This window comes from Tasmannia lanceolata, unplaced genomic scaffold, assembly GCF_043159265.1.
Source record: "Tasmannia lanceolata isolate RefF3 unplaced genomic scaffold, GAP_Taslan_0.1 ptg000008l, whole genome shotgun sequence".
NCBI lineage: Eukaryota > Viridiplantae > Streptophyta > Magnoliopsida > Canellales > Winteraceae > Tasmannia > Tasmannia lanceolata.
The window spans coordinates 58,165,132-58,192,016 of NW_027518685.1; the positions used below are offsets into that span (position 1 = coordinate 58,165,132).

At 39.2% G+C, this 26,885-nt stretch overlaps 1 protein-coding gene across 2 annotated transcripts in view; it reads left to right on the forward strand.

Annotated features, from left to right (window-relative positions):
• LOC143885391 (phosphate transporter PHO1 homolog 3-like) overlaps positions 1 to 26,885 on the forward strand; it is a 76,260-nt gene that overhangs the window by 41,010 nt on the left and 8,365 nt on the right. The window contains exons 4-9 of one of the 2 annotated variants that reach the window (XM_077389546.1): positions 4,885 to 4,956; positions 5,634 to 5,763; positions 11,774 to 11,894; positions 12,377 to 12,635; positions 13,869 to 13,973; positions 14,059 to 14,103. In XM_077389546.1, coding sequence (XP_077245661.1) covers positions 4,885 to 4,956; positions 5,634 to 5,763; positions 11,774 to 11,894; positions 12,377 to 12,635; positions 13,869 to 13,973; positions 14,059 to 14,103 — 732 coding nt within the window. The remainder of the gene's footprint in view (positions 1 to 4,884; positions 4,957 to 5,633; positions 5,764 to 11,773; positions 11,895 to 12,376; positions 12,636 to 13,868; positions 13,974 to 14,058; positions 14,104 to 26,885) is intronic. The other variant, XM_077389547.1, reaches the window with a different exon arrangement.

Below are 26,885 nucleotides of genomic sequence, written 5' to 3' on the forward strand. Positions count from 1 at the left end.
ATGAGCTCAAAATTCATTTGTTACCCACTCCCAAATTGATAAGTACACCCCATGTAAAGGCTGATAGTCTTGCTCCGATTGATAAGGGCACTCCATGCCCAATAGCTCAACTTTTAACCATTAGTTAATTTGGTAAGTCCACCCTCCCATTGGAACATGATGACGCCAAAATTCGTACATGACAATCAGATGAGCATTGTAGACGGATGCGGCTGTTCGGGTTGGTAGAGCTCAAATCAGTGGGTGCCTGCACTCACAGAAAACACCGTTAGAAGGGTCCCCGAAGGGGGACTCCGGGGGCACCCTCCGATGCTCAAGTCAGAAATCGGCGCGAACAGACATCTAAGCAAAATACTAATTCATAGAGAAAGAGAGCATTTTCGGGGTAGAGGAAGATGGTCTCCATTGAGCGTGGGGGTACCTTTTTATAGGAGGGGAGGCCCATGATGTCCATGGTGCCAACATGCCTTTGATTTAGCCCACGTGGGGCGTGATTGGTGGAGGATAAAATCGTGGGGATATGATTTGGGTGGAGAATAAAATCTTACGGATATGATTCCCTGGAATATTGGGTGGAGATCGTGGAAGGTGGTCTTGGAGAGATGTTTTGAATTTGAATGTGACGCCTTAAGCGTAACAGTTGCCTAGATTGATCGTTTAACGGTGAGATTCCTATGATCGTGTCTGGTTCTTCTTGAGGGTCGGTGTTGATAATTCTCTATATGAGTTTATGTTGAGCCATTTGTGTACCATGGTTTGGTCTGAGGATCGGTACCAGGCATACCGATGTTACCCCCAACATACTGGCCCCCTACTTTCTTGTCCCGTTATGCGGGTCAAGGAAGTAGTTAAGTTTTTTAGAGAGAGCCCGGTACTGACCTACTTGTTAATAACTGCTTGGTGATAATGGAGTTGAAGCATCCTTGGCGAGAACTTGAAATAAATTTAAAGCGTCATATCGTTCATACTTCCTTGACCCATTTTCAGGTTGAAGAAGTAGCTCTAGGCTTTGGAGATATTTTAAGATCTTTCGGTACTGACCTTCAATAAGGTGCTTTTAGATGCTCGGTCGAGCTTATTAAGGTTCGGCGATATGAAGTTCGGAAGTGTGGAGTCTATCCTTGGTGTATCCGAGCTTTGGTGGAGATCCTTTGTTGGGGTCCAACTTGTGTCTTCTTCAACCTTTGGAGGTCGAATGGCCTTGTGGAAGGGCGATCGATGATGGAGAAGGTAGACGCTCTACTGAGCCCTCTCAGGGCTACGGTTTTTTGGGTGTACCTTTTCATTGGAGAATTTAGAGAAGGTAGACACCCTACTAAGCCTCTCAGGGTGCCGGTTTCTGAGTGTACCTTACGTTTGAGAATTTGGAGAAGGTAGACACTCTACCGAGAGTCTCGGGGCGTCGGTTTCTTAGTGTACCTTACATTGGAGAAACCGTCGGTGGAGAAGGTAGACACTCTACCAAGCCTCATGGGGCATCGGTTTTCGAGCGTACCTATCCGTTGGAGAAATTTGGCAATGATAGACACTCTACCGAGCCTCATAAGGCGTCGGTTTCAGAGTGTACCCAATGTTGGAGAAATTCGGGGATTGTGGACCCTCTACCGAGCCTTGAGGGGCGTCGGTTTTTTGTCCCACCTGTTAGAGAATTTGGTGAAGGTAGAACCTCTAACGAATCTCAAGGGGCATCGGTTTTTGGTCTTCGGAGAATTTGGTGAAAGTAGACCCTATACCGAGCCTTAAGGGGCATCGGTTTTTGGTCTCACCTTTTGGAGAATTTGGCGAAGGTAGACCCTCTACCGAGGTTCAAGGGGCATCGATTTTTTGTCTCACCTTTTGGAGAATTTGGCGAAGGTATACCCTCTACCGAGCCTCAAGAAGCATGGGTTTATGGATCGCATCTTTTAAGTAGATAGACGCTCTACAGAGCCACTTGGGGCATCGGTTTTTGGCTTCACCTTTTGTTGTAGAATTTGGTGAAGGTAAACCCTCTACCGAGCCTCAAGGGGCATGGGTTTATAGGTCGTATCTTTTAAGTAGATAGACTCTCTACCAAGCCTCTTGGGGCGTCGGTTTATGGGTCGTATCTTTTAGTTAGATAGACTCTCTACCGAGCCTCTTGGGGCATCGGTTTATGCGTCATATCTTTTTAGTAGATAGACTCTCTACCGAGCCTCTTAGGGCATCGGTTTATGGGTCATATCTTTTAAATAGATAGACTCTCAACCGAGCCTCTTGTAGCGTCGGTTTATTGGTCATATCTTTTAAGTAGATAGACTCTCTACCGAGCCTCTTGGGGCGTCGATTTATGGGTCGTATCTTTCAGTTAGATAGACTCTCTACCGAGCCTCTTGGGGCATCGGCTTATGGGTCATATCTTTTCAGTAGATAGACTCTCTACCGAGCCTCTTGGGGCGTATGTTTATGGGTCATATCTTTTAAATAGATAGAGTCTCTACCGAGCCTCTTGGGGCGTCGGTTTATGGGTCATATCTTTTAAGAAGATAGACTCTCTACCGAGCCTCCTGGGGCGTCGGTTTATGGGTCGTATCTTTTGAGTAGATAGACTCTCTACCGAGCCTCTTGGGGTGTCGGTTTATGGGTCATATCTTTTAAGTAGTTAGACTCTCTACCGAGTCTCTTGGGGAAGGGGATTGGTAGGTTTTACATCACAACCTGTACGCTTGGCCACCTTCGGATCCAAGAAATTTGTGTACTGCCCGAGTCGATGAGTAAAATCACAGGCCTCCGCTTGATGTAACCCTTGATCCGCATGGTGTGATAAGAGGTAGATCCCGCCAATGCATGAAGCAAGATCTGGAACTCTTCTTTAGTGGGGTCCACAACATCATCCAACATCTCTGGTTCCTCGTCCTCTTCAACTCCATCGAATAGAAAAATCTACTGCCTCATACATTTATGGCCCATGGTGTACTGTTCGTCGCAATTATAACATAATCCCTTTGATCTGCGTTCATCCATTTCAGCTTGTGTCAAGCGTCGAATAGGTGGTAAAGGAGGGTTAGCTTACTTAGAGCTAGGATTATTCAGCGCCGGCAGTTTCCAATTCCCCTTTGTCTTTCTAGTCGGAGACTCTATAGTCGGAGCCTCTATGTTCTCCTCTTTTAGCCGCGTCAATCCCATGGCTTGGTTGATTATTGTCGGTTTAAACTTTAAACATACGAACGCATGTCTTAATTTCGTCCCGAAGGCCACTGATTAAACAACTTCCAAAGAAATCTTCGGGTAAGCCATTGGTACGATTAGCTAGCTCCTCAAACTGTTCTTGATATTGCTTAACAGCACTAGTTTGTCTCAGCTTCGTCAGCTCGCCCACTACATCCTCATGTGCAGTTGGACCGAATCGCATGTTTAGAGATTGGATGAAATCAGCCCACCTTACTGGTCCTTTGGGTGTTTCCAGCCAACAAAACCATTGTAGTGCCTTCCCTTCTAAGTGTATTGAAGCTAATTGAACCTTGCAATCTTCCTCTATTTGATTAAAATCAAAAAATCTTTCACAGCGGTACACCCACCCTTTCGGATCTTCTCCGTTAAATCGTGGGAAAGCAATCTTCGCATACTTGGTCTACACGGGTCTGCATGAGAGGGACGAAGATTCGCGAGAGTGTCCCATGGAATCAGCCTGGTCATCACTCACTTGTGTTGGGACTCTTACAACGAGCTGGTGTATTCCAAGTTCATGGCTGATACTAGTTTCCTGAGCTCAGTAAGAGCCTCAGCCTGTTGGTCAGAACTATCGCGAATGTGCTTAATAGACTCCTCCATGCATCGAACATCCTGTGATCTAGTCCCATCTGCCATATACAGGTTCTCCATGGCCCAAGAGACCACTCTGATACCAGATGTTATGACTATTGGAAGAAGAAAACAGTTGCAACACAATTCCCACGTCCAGGGGGAAAACCTCAATGGTATTATTTCAATTGATTTTTCCAGAATGCCTTCCGATTACAATTCCCACCCCTTTATTATTTCTCCTACATACCAGGGATCTGATACTCTACTTCATAAAATATCTAACCAAATCATAAGAGATAAAACCTAGAAAATCTCTACCAAAATCAAAGCAGATAAGCTGAAACCAAATACTATATCAACATGTGTGTGGAACCAGTTAAACCAACAACCTTACCTATCCACGCATTTATTCCAAATCTCCAACAAATCTAAACAGACCCTTATCCGATTTTGTGGCACAACACCGACTCATCCAAGTTGGACTCAAAAAATTGAAATTTCAATTTATGAGTTGAATCTGAATCTTAGATAATTGATATCATGTATTAGTAGTTTTGTTTGGTGAGAGCTGAAGGTGGAATTTTTTAATTCCATTGACTTGCAATTAGGGTTTCTCACCAATAAAATATGCAGTTCCCATAGAATGAAAGGCAATGCGCCTAAATTTTCTAAGCAAAATAAGAAAAAATGATAATAAATAAAAAGAAAATTGCATGCTTTCTCCTAGAGAAGTATGCAACCAACATTGTGTAGTTTTATGGTTTTAAATGACTGTGTCAGAAACAAGACCATGTTTTCAGAAGCATCACTTCATGGGTATAAAGATTCAAGAATGAAAACCTTTTTCCTGCATACATATGGAGTACCCCTCGCTTATTGGGCCTCTTTGGATACCACCAAAATGGGCCCATATTTAAATATAAGATTATTTCAAGTAAATCTTACTAGCAAATTAATGAGATAATTAGGCCACTTAGGAAGCCATTAACTAAGATATATATAAAACTATACCTGTTATTGTATGTAAATTGTGTGCAAATAATGTTTAGGTGAAGAGGGCCCTGTTTGATCATGTTTATTGTTATTTTTTTAATGAGAGAATTCTTTTTCCCAAAACTGCAGATCACTTCAAGAAATGCATCTAGATCTTACTTAAGAATGGTGGACAATTCTTACCTTGGCAGCTCTGATGAGGTTGGATTTCATATTTATCCCTCTTATATGAGCAACACAATCCTATTGATACTATGTAACAAGGCACTTAATTTTTAAGAAAATTACCATGCAACATGGTTTTCCAACAAAATCCTTACTCATTTAATGCATGTTTGGCAACGATGAAAAATATTCCATGAAATATTTATGGGGCCAGTTGTGAGAGGATGGGCGTGAGGGAGCATGAAAAGCCCCTAAAAACAAAAAAAAAGTCCCAACTTAAAGTAGCATATTTTTTCACAATTTTTAAGGATTTCTCATGCTCGTCTCAAGCTCTCTCCAATCCTGTCCTCTCAGGCCTCTCCCTCTCCGTCTGCCTCCTTCGCAGATGAATAATACATGGAATCATTTTTCATGACTGCCTATAATGTAAATACATCTGATGTACTCCAATCAATCAGTCCATATGAACTTTTCTATTTCTTATGCTTTTATGAAGTAATATTTTTAATAATAATTCTTGTAATGTTATAATTAGTTATTTGGTAATGCCACATCATATAAGTGGCCGTATCGATGTTGCAAACTGACATGGATGTGCCATGTCCTAGTTAAATAGGGTTATTTTATAATGCCCATTGATCATACTTTACCAAGCAACAGTTGTCTCACAGTTATTCAATAACTTCGCTATCTCATCCACATTTCCTTCACAGGTTAGCAAGCTGTTGGAGAGAGTAGAAGCTACTTTCATCAAGCATTTTTCAAACTCAAACCGTAGGCAAGGCATAAAATTCTTAAGACCAACAGCAAGAAGAGAAAGGCATAGAATAACATTTTTCTTGGGTAAGATAGATCTATGCATCATACATGTTTTATGATATTTTGAACTTATTTAAATTCTCTATGGAGTTAAAGTCATCAAAATAATGTGTGTGTTCAACTGATACAGGATCGACGAACGCAATCATTAGGGTTGTGGAGAGATAACAAGAAGTAGAATTCTTGCAAATGCTTAGAAAAGATTTACTTTTGTCAACATTATAGATGTTTGCTGGACTTTCATGAGAAAAAACGTTCAAGCTAGCCCACTACAAGTTTAGTGACTTACAAACATCATAAATAGCGTAGGAACTTCAAAACATTGACTCGTCAAAGACCTACAGACACAGTCTACTAAATTGGCCATAACTCTCCAACCACTTGGCCAAATTAAGATCTTAAATATCCGTTGAAATCAGCAAAGAAAAGGATACAACTTTGTAGATTAGTCAAAAGCTTGTAGCGGGAATGCACCTGCATCATTCTCCCTAGGTTGAATTTCAACTCGTTCCTGATTTGACCTAGTTATTTTCATGATATGGAATGAGATTAGAAACATTGAAAGTAGCTGAAACACCGTAATCACCAGGTAATTCAATATTGAACACATTATCTCCAATTTTCTTAAGCACATGAAAAGGACCATCTGCAAGATCTTGAAGCTTGCAAACTTCTCGGGTGGAAAATGCTCTTTCCGAAGATGAATCCATATAAGATCTCCTTCATTGATGTCAACCTTTCTCCTATTCTTGTCCGCCCGTGCCTTATACTTTTCGATATTAGATCGAACTCTTTCATGAATTTTCTTAATCTCCTTCGCTCTTGCCTCCGCATCGCCACTCAACTTAGTAGTAATAGGAAGAGGAACTAAATCAAGAGGGCCTTGAAGATTACACCCATACACTACCTCAAAAGTACTAGCACCTATGGTGTGGCTAGTGGAATGATTAAATGCAAATTCGGCTTGTGCAAGTACAAGATCCCATTGTTTCTTATTGCCACCTATATAACTCCGAATAAGGTTGCGAAGAGTTCGATCAATCATTTCCGTTTGGCCATTGGTTTGAGGATGGTGAGAAGAACTAAATTGGAGCTTAGTACCCATCTTTGCCCATAATGTTCTCCAAAAATGACCAACAAACTTTGGATCCCTATCCGATGTAAAAGTTTTTGGAGTACCATGCAACTTAACAATCTCTCGGAAGTAAAGATCGGCCACTTTGGATGCATCCTAAGTCTCTTTACATGCCACAAAATGGGCCATCTTAGAGAAACGATCAACAACCACCATGACCGAATCTTTCTTCCTTTGTATGAGGGGAAGGCCCAAAACAAAATCTACACTCACATCATCCCAAGGAGCTTGAGGAACGGGAAGGGGGTATAGAGACTGGTGTTTTGCACTCTACTTTTCGCCATATGACAAATGCGGCATTGTTGGAGATGACGTTCAACATCTTTACCCATAGTGTTCTTTAATAAGAGAAATTGTTTGTCTTTTCCGAAATGTCCACCAAGTCCTCTGTCATGAGCCTCTTTAATGATGGCTTGCCGTAGAGAGCATTTTGGATTACACACAAGGCTTCCTTTGAACAAATAACCTTCATGGATTGAGTAGTCACAAGGACTTTCTTTGCATCGAGACCAAATATTGCCAAAGTGTACATCCTCAACAGAAAGATCCTTGATGAAGTCAAAACCCATGACTCTAACTTCAAGAGTGGAGAGAAGAGTGTGCCTTCGACTAAGGCGTCCGCCACTTGATTGAACTTAAAGATTGAATAAACTCCACCCACTTAGCATGTCGAATGCTTAATTTGTGTTGGCCGTTGAGATAGCGGAAGGCTTCATGATCAGAGTATAGAACAAACTCCTTATGTAATAATGACGCCAATAACGGAGGGCTTCTACAATCGCATAAAATTCTTTATCATAGGTAGAATAATTTTTTCCGCCCATCACCAAGCTTAGCACTAAAGGACGCAATAGGTCGTCCTTCTTGACTACCCACATTGGAGGCATTACAATCCACTTCAGAAACCTTATCAAAGTCGGGGAGAGCAAGTAAGGGAGCTTCCATCATCAACTTCTTGATAAGTTCAAAGCTATCTTGGGCTTCTTTGGTCTATTGGAAAATTCCTCCTTTAAGACAATCTGTGATAGGAGCCATCACAGAACTAAAATACTGAATGAACCTCCTATAGAAAGTTGCTAAACCATGAAAACTTCGGATTTCATGAATGTTGAGCGGTATCGGCCAACTTGTAATAGCTTCAATCTTTTTTGGATCAACCTTAATGCTTTCAATTGAGATCACATGGCCTAAAAAGATGAGGCTATTGGTCAAGAATTCACACTTAGAAAGACTGACATATAGCTTCTCCTCTCAAAGTGCAGTGAAAATTTGCCAAAGATAGTCCAAATGCTCTTCTTGACTCTTACTATAAATAAAAATGTCATCAAAATAAACCAATATAAATTTACCGATATAGGGCTTGAAGACTTGCTTCATAAGACGCATGAAGGTACTTGGAGCACTGGAAAGTCCAAAATGCATAACAAGCCATTCATATAATCCATCATGAGTTTTAAATGCCGTCTTCCATTCGTCCCTGGGTCTCATCAGGATTTGATGATAGGCACTTCTAAGATCCAACTTTGAGAAGACTTTTGAACTGGCAAGTTGGTCAAGCATATCATCCAGTCTCACAATAGGAAAACAATATTTGATGGTGATCTTGTTTACCGCTCTACTATCGATGCACATCCTCCATGAGCCATCCTTTTTTGGAACAAGTAAAGTGGGGACGGCACATGGACTCATGCGTTCACACGCCATGCCTTTGGCGATGAATGCATTAGCTTGCCGTTGAAGTTCCTCATGTTTTTTTGAACTCATTCGGTAAGCCACCTGTTTGAAAGAGAAGAGGCCGGAACAAAATCAATACAATGTTGGATGCTTGTCATAGGAGGTAGTCTTGGAGGAATTTCATTGGGCACAACTTCTTGAATTTCCTCAAGGATTGGCGCAAGCTCCGTAGGGAAAGAATCATGCTCCTCATTAACTTCAACAATGAGTAGAGCATAGGACATGCCGTTTTCCTTGCTCTCTTGATCAAATTCGGTCTTGGAAAGAAAAAAGTTACTCTCCCCCTTGTCGGGTTTGAGTCCTTTTTCCATTCTATAGGGATCCAAAATCATCTTAACTTCATCCTTAAAAAAATAGTAAGTGTTCTTGAAACCATTGTGGATGATTTTGCGATCGAACTCCCAAGGGAGTCCCAAAAGCAAATGACATACATGATACATCCATAGGTAGTATGTCACACCAAATTTCATCTTTATACTTAGAACCAATGGAGAAAGGAACAAGGCAATGCTTAGAGACCTTTACCTTTTTTCATGATTAATCCAAGATAAAGTGTAAGGATGTGGATGAGATTCAGTCTTGAGGTTCAATTTCTCCACCATCACCATTGCGACAATATGTTCGCAACTACCCTGGTCGATGATAACATTGCAACCCTTGCCATGAGAAGTACAACAGGTATGAAAAATATTGTGGCGAAACCAGTCGTTGTCTTCTTTAGAGCGGTCCATGTTCATAGCTCTTCGGACCACAAGGAGCTCGCCTTGATCACTATGGGTGACTTCCTCTTCATCTTTTTAATGTTCGGTTGTTGGTTATTCATCTTCGCTCTCTTGTATTTCATCATTCACAGAAGTGACAACTTTACGATTGGGGCACCCCAATGCAATATGACCATATCCTTGGCATTTGAAACATTGGGGTGACGAAGGATTAGGCTGTTTATAAGTCGGTGCCACATCACGCTTGGTGGTCGAGAGACATTATTAGAGGGACAAGGATGAGACGTACTCCCCTGGTTAGGAGTAGACTCATGACCTAAATTCCGAGTTGTAAAATAACTCGTTGGCCCTTGATCTCGCCGTAGCCGGTATTCTTTTTCCACTTTGCTTGCCAAGCGATGAATATCATTGAAGGACCAATAAGGTTGGAGTTGCACCTTTTGTTTAATATCATTCCTCAAACCTCCTAGATAACGAGCAATAGTTTGTTCTTCGGGTTCGCCAACTCCACATCACACCACCATATTGTGAAATTCTTTTGTATATTCATCAACGAAACGAGTCCTTTGTTGGAATTGGTACATATCCACGAAATCATTTTGTAGATAATTTTCCAGTAAATATTTCTTACGAAGGTCTTTCTTCATTTTGTCCCATGATTTGATTTTTTATTTTCCGGTCTTTTCTCGACGAAGCTTTAATCTTTCCCATCATATTGAGGCATGCTTGTGAAGTTTGATTGCTGCGATTTTCACTTTGTGCTCATCGGGAACTTCTTTGAAATAAAAAATCCATTCAATCGTAGCAAGCCATTCTCTGAAGACATCTGATTGCATCTTTCCTTCAAACTCAGGAATCCCCACCTTTACATCAGTGAAACGTTGATGTGAAGGGGGACGTCTCGAAGAAGAAACGTCACTCTCTCCTTGGCGTTGGTGTGGTTGAGCAAAAGGGTTGACATCCAACTCTGATCCATTGCTTTCCTCCACCTCATCTTGAGGCTCTTGAAGAGCTAACCTCTCAGTGAGGGTTTGGACTTGACGCCTCAATTCCTCAATCTCAATATCACAAAAATCCCTCTCTCGATTAGAAGCCTCTCTTTCAATCGGACCTCGGCGACGTCGATTGGCCATTGAGAAACTTGATCTAGCAGAAATTTCTCATTGGTAAGCACTAAAGTAGGATCATTTCACGATCAGCGTCGCAAGGTTACACCTAGATGCTCTGATACCACTTTGAATACAGTTCGGATTGACTAACGCAATCCTTAGGTTTGTGGAGAGATAACAAGAAGTGAAATTCTTGCAAATGCTTAGAAAAGCTTTTCTTTTTCCAACTGAAACTCCATTACAAATGTTTGCCGGACTTTAAATAGAGGAATGCATGACAAGAAACGTTCAAGCTAGCCAACTACAAGTTAAGGGACATACAAACATCATAAATAGCTTAGGAACTTCAAAACATTGGCTAGTCAAAGACCTAGGGACACAGTCTACTAAATTGGCCATAACTCTTTAACCAATTTGCCAAATTAAGATCTTAAATATCTGTTGGAAACATAAAATAGTCTACTAAATTGGCCATAACTCTTTAACCAATTTGCCAAATTAAGATCTTAAATATCCGTTCGAAACATAAAATAAAAGGCTACAAGTTTGTAGTTTACCATTTTTCATGATTCTGCCACTTAATAGACCAAAAAGTGATTGAAAATTAGTCAGAAGCTTGTACCGGGATTGCACCTGCATCATCAACTCATGCATTAGCATTGAGAGAGTGCAGCCCTGTTCATGTGGATTTATGTGCTTATAGTTGTGTCTTTTTCTAAGGTTTCTTTTAATGAAGGTTCTAGATTCAGAATTTTTTGAAAAAAAAAAAAATATATATATATATATATATATATATATATATATATATAACCTATAGCCCCTCTATGCTGTTTGTTAGACATAGATTTGCAATTGAAACAAATGCTTTAATCTCCAGCTGTAGCAAATTACAGCTCGGTGAACTTCTCAAAGATGATTTAGTAACAAGTTGATATTCTTGGAAAGAATTTTGGATTGTAGATTAAATTTAGCCAATTATGCTGCACAAATAATGGGTTGTTGATGAGATGAAGAATTTGTATGAACATAAAGACTACATCACTCTTGTACTCGACAACAATGAGATCCGATACTCTAAATATGAAAACAAAATCCCAAAAAGAAAAATAAAATTAAAATAGTCACCTGGCTGTTGAAAGAACGAAGATTCTATCATTTATTTCTACAAAACTTGGTTTTGAAGTGCATAACAAGTGCCATAAATCTTATCTGTAGGTAAAGGAAAGTCTAGTTTTCCATTTCAATCATTGTTTTTTTTCTTAAAAAGTAGACATTACTCTCTAAAATCATGTAGGTGTCGAAGTAAATCATTGATCTTTTATCTTCATCTGTAGGTTTTACTGCGGGCTGCTCAATAGCACTTCTGGTGGCCCTTGTTTTGGTAATTCGTGCTCATAAAATCCTTTCACAAAGAGGGGCAACTACGTACATGGAAAACATGTTCCCACTTTACAGGTAAGGAAGAAACTCAGCATAAAGTTCATCCGTGCGTAGATCAGAAGCATAAAATTTAGATGGAAACATATAGAAACATGATTTCATTTTTCAGAATGTGACTCGTAAAGCAAATGGAGAGAACGAAGAAAGTGTGGCAAGCTCCTCTGTAGTACAAGCAATCTCAAAAGAAAGAATCGTAATAAGGCCAAAACATTGAATTTCCTAATCCAACAACTCAATTTGATTGTATGATCTATTCCAAGCTTACAAACTGTATCAAATTTTTGAGCATTGATCATAAGTTTTTGCTAGAATTCCACCTGCATTGTCAATTTTATGGCATAATTTTCCATAATGTCTCTAGTTGACAATTGTTTCCTCAAGTACTACTCTCTTTCACTAGGCACTAGTGTACGACAAAAGTATTCTTTCTCAAACTCATTACACTTGTGTCTACAGTTAGTTTCTTTACTTATGAAGTGCCATGGAATTTATTGCAGCATATTTTTATTCATCATCCTACATATGCTTATGTACGCTGGAAATATCTACTTTTGGAGGCACTATCGGGTCAATTATCCATTTATATTTGGTTTCAAGCAAGGGACTGAATTGGGCTATAGAGAAGTCTGCCTTCTCAGCTCGACACTTGCAGTACTGGCACTGGCTGCTGTCCTCTCCAACATGGACATGGAGATAGATCCAAAAACGAAAGAGTACAAGACATTCACCCAATTGGAACCTATGTTCTTAGTTACAGTAAGGATCTCTCTACCAAATTTCTCTCCAAGTGTTGATGTGTACCATGGAAATTGTTTTTTGTCAAAGCTCTTGCCACGACAAAGATGCAACTTGGCTTGTTTCTATTTATCTAGATGGAAGGAGAAGATGAGATTCAAGAGAAGAAAATTGTTCTCTTGATGCGAAACACAAAAAGAATATGAAGCCATATTAGAGAAATTTGAAGTCTAAATTTGTAGTATCTTGGCTAGTTGGTACCAGAGCTTAGGATTGCAAACCCGAGTTGGTGCACTAGTCAAGATGCAACAAATTTATACTTCAAATTTCACTAAAATGGCTTCATATTCTTTGTGTGTTTGGCATGAAAAGAACAATTTTCTTCTCTTGAATCTCATCTTCTCCCTCCATCTAGTTGTTTTCATTCCAACAAAGTGGTAAGAGCTTAGGATGCGTTGTGTTGAAAATCTATTCCAAAATTTATGCACGCTTTATTCTGTGTTTCAAAATATTTTACTTCAAACCGTAGAAAGATTTTGTGTTTAGTTTTCAAGAGAACTTACCTCAGGTAAACCCAAGTTGACTTGGGCAAGTCAAATGATTGGTGCGGTTATCGACATGGGCAAGTCAAAGGAGTTTTTGATTGATTGTGTAGGGCCAATAGCAATTAGATACAACTAACTGAATAATTGACTCAATGAATTTTACATTGGGTTAGTGGTGTAAAAGAATCGAAAAAGGGGTGCTTATAGAAAAGAATTAGGACAATAATAGTGGTTTCCTATTTATCTACTGGTATATATTCTAATATTGTCATGTAACCAAACAAATATGCCCGCATGCCGAGTATCCAACAATGTTTCAAAACACAATGGAACTACCTTTTACTTGTCTGAGTCGACTCAGTTTAAACTCACGGAGTCAACAAAAAAGCCCATTCACTCATCTAAGTCCATCAAAAACGTTCTGGGTACATCTTGTGACTCTAGAGTCAACTTCATCAAAAACTTTCTGGTGAGTTCTTGAGTGGGTAGGAGTAATTTAAACATCCATTTCAGCAATCACTCAATCTGATGCCAACACACAAATTGGTGTCTAAATTACATGGATATTAATAATTCTGGAACATCTAGCTAACTGCTTGGTTTGTTTCTAAAGCATCTAATCATGCATCTTTTCTCCTTTGTTGTGCACAAAAGTTACAGGGTGACAATAGAATATTCAGAAACTGATTTATATGATCTTTCTATGCAGATGGTACTTCTTATAACATTTTGCCCGTTCAAAATCATATATCACTCGAGTCGCCTCTTTCTTCTTCGATGTGCCTATCATTGCATTTTGGCTCCTCTCTACAAGGTACAATTTAAACTTAACGGCAACATAAAACACATTAAAAAGCAAAAAAAATCAATGATGAAATGTTTCTTTTTTCTCTCTGCAGGTTACGCTCCCAGATTTTTTCTTGGCAGATCAGCTAACTAGCCAGGTCTGGTATCATGCATGTTTGATGAATATTGTGTGTGTGTGTGTGTAGGAATTTGCTAGCGACCATAACCGAAGGCATTTCGCAGGTGGGCAGTTGCATGAGAGAGCAACCACCTTAGATGAATTAAATGAATAAGACAAAATCTGAGCCTACGTGTCTGCTCTCTCATGCAACTTCTGGCCGGTGAAAGGCCTTCTGGAAAGGTCCCTAGCAAATGCCACACACACACACACACACACACATATATATATATATATATATATATATATATATATATATATATAATTATGTATGTATGTATGTATGTATGAATCCTAAAATTTACTTCAGATCAAATGGGTTACAAAGCACAAACAAAAATTGTAAGGCTATGACTCATTAGATCATCAAGACTCATGATAACATGTTTCAGTTGCAATACAATCATAACAATAGCATCTACTAAGGGGAAAACTTAGGTAGATTAATGACACCCACCTTCCATCAATCTTTAAATCCAAGCATAACAGATATGTTAGAGTTGGTGGCCTAAAACGCAGTATATTTCGCATGTTAATCAATCAATATTTCTTTTAATGACAATTAATGGGTACTAAAAAATGAATATGTGTGATATATTACTTGCTATTTACACATATTTGTCCTTAGGTAGCAAAGTAAGAAACGCATGCTCATGGATTCACAGATCCTAGGGAGCAAGGAGATATGGGATTCTGGTTCTTTGCAGACCTTAGTAGTTCCTAGTTGGGGTTGTGGTTGTGGTTGGACACCTCCTCCTATATACAACTAGCATCTATCTTGCTTATATGCACGAGATGTGGAGTGACTTATCTCAATCACCTGGGTAGTTGACTCTAAGCAAGATAGAATGGGTATGACAATGGGATTGCATACTGAATAGGATCATATTAGAATAACTTGTGGACAGGGGACAATTGAGCTATTCTATCAGACAAGACCATTTGCATGTCCTCTGACCTGAGGGGTCATATTGGTATGTTGGCGAGTCTCTCATTTTTGGTCTATCTAACTGTGATTCTCTTGGAGTTACCAGAGGGTAGTACTAGAGTGTTGGACAAACCTTCGAGGTCAATAGTGATACCCGACATGTAATTCTCCATCTATTTTATAGGATAACATCTATGGTTTTGGTCAGAGCAGTAGGCCTAGAAAAATACCTGGCCAGGTGGATTTCATAAAATGTTTATCAAAAGGATTTCACAAAATACGTTTTGAAATAGTTTTAGCAAATGCATTTGCGGGCCGACACTGCTTGACTGAAAGGTATACCATGAATGAGCCCAGAGGGTAGTTGATGTCCCCCCCCCCCCCCCCCCCGTAGGACTCAACTCGGCAGATGTGGACTTAGAGAAAGGACATGCACATTTGATGTGATTAGAGGTATGATGATTTGACGATTATCTTCAGGCTTACGACTCGATGGAGGCCACTGACTTAATGCAATTGTAGCATTAGCTACGGAGCAATAATCGCAATGGAGGCCTCTTGTGTGTTCTGCAGGATCTACCGTTGAATCCCTGCTACGATCCCACTCACTACTAGATTGACCTATTATAATATATTAGATAGAGGTCCTACATTTATTTGGTTACTTACACGAACTAGTTCGTGGCATTTGATGCATTGAAAGCATATACACAATGTATATAAAGTGTATATGCACTAAAGGATACATTGGGAATACCAAAATGGTTAAGTATTAACCATAAGGGTATTTTGAAAATATCGTAAATTATATTGGAGCTTTAAATCCTATTGGATAGCATTGGATTGCATTAATTTAATTGAGAATTAAAGGTGAAATGCAATGGAAATTTGAATTGGATAAGTGGACCCACATGGGACGATTTTGGGTGGACCCATGTCCACACGCCCCATGTGGTGTGCCATTATCAATTTGGAATTCAAATAATATTTAGAATATTATTGCTTGATTTGTTTTTTCAAATTAAAGCAACACATGTGATGAAATAGGAAAGAGAGAGAGAAAGAATGAATGAAAAAAAATTGGAAACTTATCAACCACATGGGCAACCAAGGGTTGCTTGGGCAGCAAGCAAGCCACCCTTGGACGTCCCATATGGGTTTCCAAATTGTGGGTTGGCTTACTTCCCCAATTGAAGCTTCCAATTGTGACTAGTTTCCTTAGCTTTTGAGATTTCTCTAGAAATTTGGATTGTGCATGTGTAAATTGAAAACTCTATAAATACAAGACATATTTCTGGATTTTTCTACAGCTCTTCCATAATTTCATGTGCTGGAAATTGGTAGAGACACCCCAAAGTCTTTCTCTTCTTTTTCTCCTTCAATTCCATCAACTAGTTTTGTCTTTTCTATGTGAAAGACAAACATCCAACCAAGCTCCATTGATCTAAATACATATTCCCACATTATAATTTGATTTAAATCAGATTATAAAGTGAACAAAGAGTTGTACACAAGATCCTTTGTGCAACAAAAGGAATCCATCGATTCAACTTACGGTTTCGGGCCGATTAGATCGCCGGCGAATTTTCGAGGAGTAGATCAAGATGACGAGTTCTTTTCTCCATAAAAGGTATTTATATTTGTGTTTATTAAATAACAATAAAATCAATTAGTCCCTAGGAATCCCGGGTTAGAGAAAAAAATTTGTTCTACACGGTTTATTCTTCCGCTACGTGTAGCGATTTTGCTCGGGATTTTACAACCAATTTAACAAGTGGTATCAGAGCAAACTAGGGAATAGATTAGGAGGTTAATGAACCAAAAATAGATCATGTGGTGATCCGCTGTGAGTCTGGATGTTTATCCCGGCTATCCAAGGTTCCTAGTCTTTGTGTGTTCTAATAGACATAGGACTATTTGTCGAAAAACAGCAAAACTGAATTGCATGGTGGATTTCTGGACTATATCATTACATAGTTGAAAAGTAAACTCGAATACGAATCCAACGCATCAAGAATCATCGAAATCCAAAGAGCGGTTTAGGAGAGATGATTTTTCAAAGTTTGGTACAAGTTGCTGGAATTCAGGAAAGTAATTTTAAAAATTGATTTGGGTTTTTGTTTCTCCACCCCAAAACGATTTGTAATGCTTATAATCCAGGCATAGACTTTTCAAATAATGTCTTGGGGTGTATGTGGTATGATCAGATCCTTGAGAAAGCATTCGAGTAACTATATCTCACTCAAAGTTACTCAAAAGGTCATGCTATCCAGATTGTGTTCCCGGTGTGGAATAATTTTATTTTTCACAAATTAAACGATCTTCTTTTCGCACAAAATTTTGTACGATGATTTATTAGACCATATAAAACTTTTTTATGATATTTCTAACTAAAATCAGGATGGTTGTGTGTTAAACAAAATTGAATTAACCCGATTTTTGTGCGAATTGATCTCTATTGGTGAAAGATGGGCGAAAGGGAGATTGGACTTCACTTCATGAGCGAGATGCGTGAATTTTTATGGATATTATGATCTGATGTTTTATATGATAGTTTGTAATACTAAAGTCCACAATGTAATTTAGTAATTTCAGCCTTTAAAGTACTCCCTCTGGGCAGTTGGGCGGATGACTGGTTTCTCATGGAGATTGAATATGATGTATAGATTACCTAGACTAGTGTAGGACACTAGGGTACTTTATATTTATTTTTCCAAGACCCATTGAGGATGAAATCATTCTCTTGGAACTCAATCAATGGATCGTGGATACTGCGGCATAGGAATGCTCCAGATTGACTGGCAGATGGAGGCGGATTCGATCCAACCAAAGAGGGACGCACTTGCTGTTGTTGCTGATATTATTATCCTGCATATAATGAGGCAAATCTGATTACACTCCTTTGGGAATTCGCTTTGAGGCCAGCGAAGTTCCCCTTGTGCTGTTGCACGAAGTTGCCCACAATTCACCCACAATTTGGCAAGATGGTGTTGTAGGAATTCCTTTATTCAAGTAAGGTTAGTAGGAGAATCCATATGATCCAAGATGCCAAATTGGGTTTCATGGATGGTGTGTGTTTATTTCCATAGTTTGTTTGTTTGCTTTTGATATTATGGATGGCATGGTTTGGTTTGCTATGTATGTTTTACTTTTATGCAATGGTTGCCTAATCAAACATACACGATGGTAATTATTATTCCCACATTAAAGAACCCTCTTAATAATATTAAGTTGATAAACGGGGTTAAGTTGAAATGACAAGATCTCGTGGCCTTCCATAGCCCTCTAATCGCCGGCTAGTCTAGGAAATAGGATGGTCACATGTCAAAGCAAAAGCTGATCCTGTTTCTTGACTAAAGTAACCATTAGATTCTTGGTAGGATAAGAAGAATAAACATGATACATTGGTCACATGCCAAAGCATAAGCCATTATAGATTTGAATAGTTTTCCTAGGCGGTGGGGTATAACTTAACCAAGCAAAGGGTACTGACGCCCAAAGGATATACATACTGCAATGCTTGGAGGCCGAACATAAATTGAATCTCATAAGATTAGATGAATACACATATTTAAACTTGTTGAATAAGTTTCGGATGCCCATTGGAGAAATTATACATTTCTCTTGATTCACGAGGTTGAGGGGCCCGTGAATGAGACGTGAAATGGGCGGTTCCATCGTAGATCAAAATCTCACATCCGATCAATATGTCATGAAATTAACTAAAATGGTGGTTTTGCTAATTATGCATCTTACCTTTGCGCATAGATACCATGGATTCATTCAACCCGTTAGCTAAGATCCTAGATGAAAATAAATTAATTGGTTCAAATTACCTCGACTGGAAAAGGAACCTAATGCTAGTGTTCACAGCCACTAAAGTTTAGTGGATTCTTACCACTAAGGAGCCTGACCTACTGGTCCCGATGCGCCTCAAGCAGACCACGATAGAAAGTCTAAGTGGCTTGAGGACGATGAGATGGCAAAGTGTTACATCCTTGGCTCTATGTCCAATGTGCAGCAGCAGCAACATATTGGAATGGTAGAGGTGAAAATCCAAGGGTGGTCCCTAGTACGGCAACTTATGAGGAGATAAAATTAGGTTGCTAACGAGTTTTAATCTTTTGAAAACCTCTAACCTAATTTTGTAGATTAAGGGATCAAGGAATGAATATTAAGCACACAAGTTAAATCCTAAGTGCAATGCAAATTTAGGGCAAAAGATAAGAGAGAGTCCACCAGAGATTTAAAGTGGTTCGGTCCTCAAAACGCGAGGCCTACTCCACTCCACCAACCAAACCCGTTGATGGCTTCACTAAGGATTCCTTTAATGGCGAGGAATCAACCCAATTACAATTTGGTTCGGCTCCGCCTCGCAAGACTTGCCACGAACCGGAGAAAGCTCCGCGTCTCCTTGCACTCGCTCTTGGGATGGCTCCGCGTCCCCTTCGCACTCGCCCAAATACAATCTTAGAATAAGAAAGAAAGAACTAAAAAATCCCTCACAAGGGTTTACAACTTTGAATAAGATGTACAAATTGAGCCTATGATCCAAATCCTAATCTTAGAGGATGAGAGGCATAAATAAGCTTTGATTCACTCTTGGGATATTCAAGTAGAGTTTAAGAGTGTTAGGATTGATTGTTTGGAAGTTTGGAAAGCCCATATTTATAGAAAAATCCAAATATGACCGTTCAAGGGCATAGTGGTAATTCCTGCGAAAATTCCCAACGGCTATAATTCTGACCGTTGTAGTGTTCTCGGAGTTCCGAGAAATTCTCGGAGTTTCGAGAATTTCTCTCGGAGTTCAGATTTTCAATTCTATTTTTTTATTCTTTGGGCTTCCAACTCTACACCAAGTTGGGATTGCTATGAGGGTTCCAAAGTGTTGGAACACCACAAGGACAATCTCTTATACATTTAGGGAGTGTGAGATTAACTTAATTTATGCCTCTTAAAATCTAATACTAAGATTGGATCTTATACATTCTAATAGACTTCGATCTTCAATAGATTCTTCAAGTTTTCAATCGTCTTGGATCTCCGATGTCTTCGGCCTTCATAATGTGGTCTAATGAGAGCTTCTTGGCCTCAATCCAAGCAATCTTGTCTTGACACCATTATGATCTACAACTTAGACATTCAAACACATTAGTGATCTTAAATCACTTGTGTATTGAATCATCAAAATAAGTTGGGAATGCCAAGGTGGAAACCATTGGGCTTCCAACTCTACACCAAGTTGGGATTGCTATGAGGGTTCCAAAGTGTTGGAACACCACAAGGACAATCTCTTATACATTTAGGGAGTGTGAGATTAACTTAATTTATGCCTCTTAAAATCTAATACTAAGATTGGATCTTATACATTCTAATAGACTTCGATCTTCAATAGATTCTTCAAGTCTTTAATCGTCTTGGATCTCCGATGTCTTCGGCCTTCATAATGTGGTCTAATGAGAGCTTCTTGGCCTCAATCCAAGCAATCTTGTCTTGACACCATTATGATCTACAACTTAGACATTCAAACACATTAGTGATCTTAAATCACTTGTGTATTGGAATCATCAAAATAAGATGGGAATGCCAAGGTGGAAACCATTGGGCTTACAATATCCCCCTTTTTGATGATGACAAGCACAAGAGATTTTCCAATAAAAGCATGCATATATTTCCTTAACCTAGATTTCTCTCCCCCTTTGGCATCTATCAAAAAGATGGGGTAGAAGAAAAACAAAGGGATAAAATTTACAAATTTAAGTTCTCCCTTTTTCAAGGAAAAAGACAAATATAGAACTCTCCCTATTTAGAATTTTTATTCAACATAAGAGGGGATATTTAATTAACCATAAAAAGATATTCAATTTTAAGCATAAGCCCCTAATCTAAGAACATATGAAGAGACTCATATGGGGGCTTTGGAAACCCAAGATTTCTTGGTTCCACCATAATCCCTAATCTTAGATGCACATTGGAATTGGTAATGACCATTAATTCCACAATAATGGCATCTAACATGAGGGTTAGATAAACTAGTCCTATCATAATGTGCATGATTAGGTCTTTGACTAGTCTTCTTCAAGATTATGTCAATAATTTTGTCACCATGTAAGAATCCATGGAGACATAATCTTAACCTTTCATTTTCATTATGAAGATGTGTTAATTGATTTAAAGAAATATTAAATTCATCTTCATAAGTTTTGGAGGAGCTTGCCACATTTTGAAATTGTGCTAACTGGCAAGTTTTCTCATCCAAAATACCCTTAAGGGTTTCAATCTCAAGTTTCAAATTTTCAAGATGTGCTTGAGATTTTGATATGGAAGAGGATGACTCATTTTTCAAAACATCAAGTTCATTTTCTAATTTAGAAATAGATTTTTTAAGAACTTTATTTTTTGAAATTTGAGAATGCAAGGTTGAGCATAATTCATCATAAGATATGTTTTCACTATCACTACTTGATGAATAGCAAGAGGGGTTAGAATTTACCTCAACATCATGGGAGAGTGCCATGAGGCAAAGATCATCTTTTTTATCTTCCCCTTCGCTTGAACTCTTGCCCGACGTGCTTTCCCCATCCCAACCGGCTACAAGAGCCTTGTGTTTCTTCCAATCCTTCTTTCCCTTGTATCTTGAGGAAGATGATTTGAGAAGTGGACACTCCGGTTTTATGTGTCCGGTTTTCTTACAATTATAGCACATAATTCCTCCTTCTACTTTACTTTCTTCTTTCTTCTTCTTTTTATCCTTTTTGTGTTGCTTTCTCCATAAGCTTTTAAATTTCCTTAAAGCTTCTTCCTCATCGCTATCCGCATCACTTGAAGATGAGTCTGTCTTGGAGACCTTTAGAGCTAGAGATCGACTTTCTCTCTCTTTCTCTTTCGGCTTCTTCTCTTCTTGTCGGCTAGTGAGGAGCATCTCATAGATGATGAGAGATCCTACAAGCTCTTCCATAGTTAGTGTCTTGAGATCCTTTGATTCTTGGATGGCGGTGACTTTTGGGTCCCAATAAGGAGGAAGTGACCTAAGCAACTTACTCACAAGCTCATCAGTAGGATAAGATTTACCAAGATTTGCTAATTCATTAGAAATTTTAGAAAATCGGGTATACATTTCGGAAATACTTTCATTTTGACCCATTCTAAACATTTCATATTTGCTCTTTAACAAGTTTATTTTGGAATCCTTCACTTGTGATGTTCCCTCATGGGTAACGGCAAGTGTATCCCAAATAACCTTGGCGGAATTAAAAAGAGCAACTCGATTAAACTCCTCCGTAGATAAGGCGCAAAACAAAGAATTTATAGCTTTGTAATTTAAATTTGTGTGCCTTTTCTCTACGACACTCCATTCTTCAAATGGTTTGGAAGGCAAAATGTATCCATTTTCAACAATGTACCAAAGTTCCACATCTATCGAAAGAAGATACATGCGCATCCTTGTCTTCCAATGTCCATAGTTGGACCCATCAAAGAAAGGAGGTCTAGTTGTGGAATGGCCTTCCGGAAGTCCGGTTCCATTTTTATCCGCCATTTCACAATTAGAAAGTTGCCAAAGATCTTATGATCTTTCTCTTGTTGAAAACACAAAATTTTCCAAAGATTTTTAGAAAAGAAAATCTTTTAAGAGCCAAGGCTTTGATAGCAAGTGAAAATCCAAGGGTGGTCCCTAGTACGACAACTTATGAGGAGATAAAATTAGGTTGCTAACGAGTTTTTATCTTTTAAAAACCTCTAACCTAATTTTGTAGATTAAGGGATCAAGGAATGAATATTAAGCACACAAGTTAAATCCTAAGTGCAATGCAAATTTAGGGCAAAAGATAAGAGAGAGTGTACCAGAGATTTAAAGTGGTTCGGTCCTCAAAATGCGAGGCCTACTCCACTCCACCAACCAAACCCTTTGATGGCTTCACTAAGGATTCCTTTAATGGCGAGGAATCAACCCAATTACAATTTGGTTCGGCTCCGCCTCGCAAGACTTGCCACGAACCGGAGAAAGCTCCGCGTCTCCTTGCACTCGCTCTTGGGATGGCTCCGCGTCCTCTTCGCACTCGCCCAAATACAATCTTAGAATAAGAAAGAAAGAACTAAAAAATCCCTCACAAGGGTTTACAACTTTGAATAAGATGTACAAATTGAGCCTATGATCCAAATCCTAATCTTAGAGGATGAGAGGCATAAATAAGCTTTTATTCACTCTTGGGATATTCAAGTAGAGTTTAAGAGTGTTAGGATTGACTGTTTAGAAGTTTGGAAAGCCCATATTTATAGAAAAACCCAAATATGACCGTTCAAGGGCATAGTGGTAATTCCTGAGAAAATTCCCAACGGCTATAATTCTGACCGTTACAGTGTTCTCGGAGTTCCGAGAATATTTCTCGGAGTTCCGAGAATTTCTCTCGGATTTCCGGGAATACAAACAGAAGTTGGAAAATTTCTACTGGACCAAATCTCGGAGCTCCGAGGATTTCTCAGAATTCTGAGCTCAGAGCTCCGAGAATTCTCTCGGAGTTCCGAGAAGCCTAACAGTAGCAGATTTTCAATTCTGTTTTTTTATTCATTGGGCTTCCAACTATACACCAAGTTGGGATTGCTATGAGGGTTCCAAAGTGTTGGAACACCACAAGGACAATCTCTTATACATTTAGGGAGTGTGAGATTAACTTAATTTATGCCTCTTAAAATCTAATACTAAGATTGGATCTTATACATTCTAATAGACTTCGATCTTCAATAGATTCTTCAAGTTTTCAATCGTCTTGGATCTCCGATGTCTTCGGCCTTCATAATGTGGTCTAATGAGAGCTTATTGGCCTCAATCCAAGCAATCTTGTCTTGACACCATTATGATCTACAACTTAGACATTCAAACACATTAGTGATCTTAAATCACTTGTGTATTGAATCATCAAAATAAGTTGGGAATGCCAAGGTAGAAACCATTGGGCTTACAAGTGGCCTCGGATATAATGCTAAATATTGAATAAATATTTGGAGAGCGACATCGCACAGCTAAGCTGTTGGCGATTAGATGCCTAATATCCACCAAGATGGTAGAGGGAATCCTAGTTAGGGATCACATGCTAAAGATGATGGGCTATCTTAACGAGCTCGACATCTTAGGGACCATCATGGATGCAGAGACGCAGACCAACATTGTCTCATCTTCCCTATGTGGGTCATTCAAAGAGTTCGTTATGACCTACCACATGAACAAATGACAACGTCTTTGATAGAGTTGATTAATCAACTTCAGACAGCTGAGGATCTACAAAAAAGTAATAAGAAAAGTGCCTTCCTAGCAGACGATAATGGACCCTCAGCACCTAAGCCGAAAGGTAAAGGAAAAGAAAGAGCAAAAGGCCAAGGCTCTAAGAAGAACATGCCAGTGGTAAGGAACAAGAAGAACTTTAAAAAGAAGAAGTCAACGAAGGGCAACGACGGTTGCTTCCATTGTGGACCAACTGGACATTGGAAGCGAAATTGCAGAAGCTATCTAGCTACCAAGCAGGGCAACAAGCCTACCTCAAGTATGTTGTAAGTTTTTGTTGCTGAAACCAATATGATTGGTCCTGTATTTTCCTGGTGTGTTGACACAGGTGCAACCTCACACATCTGCAATATTTTGTAGGGGTTCATGAAAATCAAAAGGTTGACTGAGGACAAGCTCACCCTACAGGTTAGAACTGAAGCAACAGTTGCGGTCCAAGCTGTAGGAGATTATGTTTTGACGTTCTTAGGCGGTTATCTAATATTAAAGGATTGTCTCTATGTACCTTCAATAAGAAGGAATTTAATTTCAGTTTTAAAATTATTTGATGATGGATATTCTACTAGTTTTACTAAAAGTTGCATTTTTATTAAAAAGGGAAATTCCTTAATTGTGGAAGGTACAATGAGTTATGGCCTCAAAAGGGTAAGGAACACGGTAATTCCAACACACCTTTGGCATCTTCGATTAGGTCACATTGGTCTAGAGCGGATCACAAGGTTAGTAAAAGATAGTCCATTGGATTCAATCCAGGTGGAACCCTCTCCAACTTATGAGCCATGTCTCAAAGGCAAAATGACTAAAATTTCCTTCAAGGGCCAGAGTGGGAGAAGCGAAAGTGTATTGGAATTGATACGTACGGATGTATGTGATTCTCTTTCTCATCCTGAGAGAGGAGGGTTTGTCTACTTCGTGACTCTCATGGATGACCATTCAAGGTACGGTTACCTATACCTAATGCAATGTAAGTCTGAGACCTTTGAAAAGTTCAAAGAGTTCTAGAGTGAAGTAGAAAACCTGTTAAATAAGAAGATTAAGACACTTCACTCCGATAGAGGAGGAGAGTATCTCTCGGATGAGTTTAAGGACTACTTAAAAGAAAACAGAATAGTTTCTCAATGGACTCCACCTGCAACACCATAGTTAAACGGTCTGTCAGAGAGGAGAAATAGAACATTGTTAGACATGGTTCGATCTATGATGAGCTTTGCACAAACACCTCTGTTTCTATGGGGACTCGCCCTAGAAACGGCGCTCTACATCCTTAATCGAGTACTAACTAAATCAGTACCAAGGACTCCATATGAGATATGGATGGGCAGAGAACCCACATTGAATCATATGAGGATATGGGGTTGTCCTGCCCATGTTAAAAAGATAGGTGTTGAAAAGTTGGAGGCACAAACCAATAGGTGTATCTTTATTGGATATCCTAAGTAAACAAAGGGTTATATTTTTTATAACTCTTGTGAGCAAAACTATTTTGTGAGTCAGAATGCCACATTCTTCAAAGAAGAGTTCATTCAAGATGCGAGCAAAAAATATAGGATTGCCTTAGAAGAGCAACCCGATAATCCAATAGAGAGATATGAAGAAGTTGAGAAAGTACCCACTAAACCTATTCCAATACTCTGACGTAGTAGTAGGGAGGTCAGACACCCGATAGACTTGTCTACTTAAGTGAAGTGAATATAGAAGATATAGATCTCCTTAACTACAAAGAGGTGGTGTTAGACATCAATACGGGAAACTGGATGGACGCTATGAAATCTGAAATAGACTCTATGCATTCCAGCAAGGTCTGGACTCTGGTTGACCCACCTGAGAGTATTAAACCCATTTGATGCAAATGGATCTTCAAGAGGAAAAAGAGCCCTGAAGGAAAGGTGGAGACCTATAAGGCTAGGCTAGTGGCGAAGGGTTATAGTCAAAAGGCTGGTATTGACTATGAGGAAACCTTCTCACTAGTAGCCATGCTAAAGTCCATTAGGATTTTACTAGCCATCTCTGCACACTATGATTACGAAATCTGGCAGATGGACGTCAAAACCGCCTTCTTGAATGGAAACATTCAGGAAGACATTTATATGGTTCAACCGGACATCCCATATGGGTTTGTGAAATTCCACTTAGCAACCCAAGAGGGGGGTGAATTGGGTTTCTTTTAAAATCTTACTAATTTAAAAACTTTATTTGCACTAGTTTTAGATTGATTAGAAAATCAATATTAAGATTCAAGATAAAAGTAAAGAGTTTACCACAAGAGAATGAGTGAAGAGACAAAGAGGATTGACACAAGGATTTTTATAGTGGTTCGGTCTTAACCAAAGACCTACTCCACTCTTCTCAAGTTTGGCTCCTTAAGATTTCCACTATCTTCTCCAAGGAACTTAAATACGGCGTTCCTTTAGCCTTGTACAGTCCGAGCTCCAAGCTCCAAGGGTCATCTACGGCGCCATTTATTGCCAAATACAATGAAGAGAAAAGGATGTTGCTCACTTGCCTCTAAATAGGCTAATACAAGTAGAAAGCACACTCACTCTCACAAGAAAAAGAT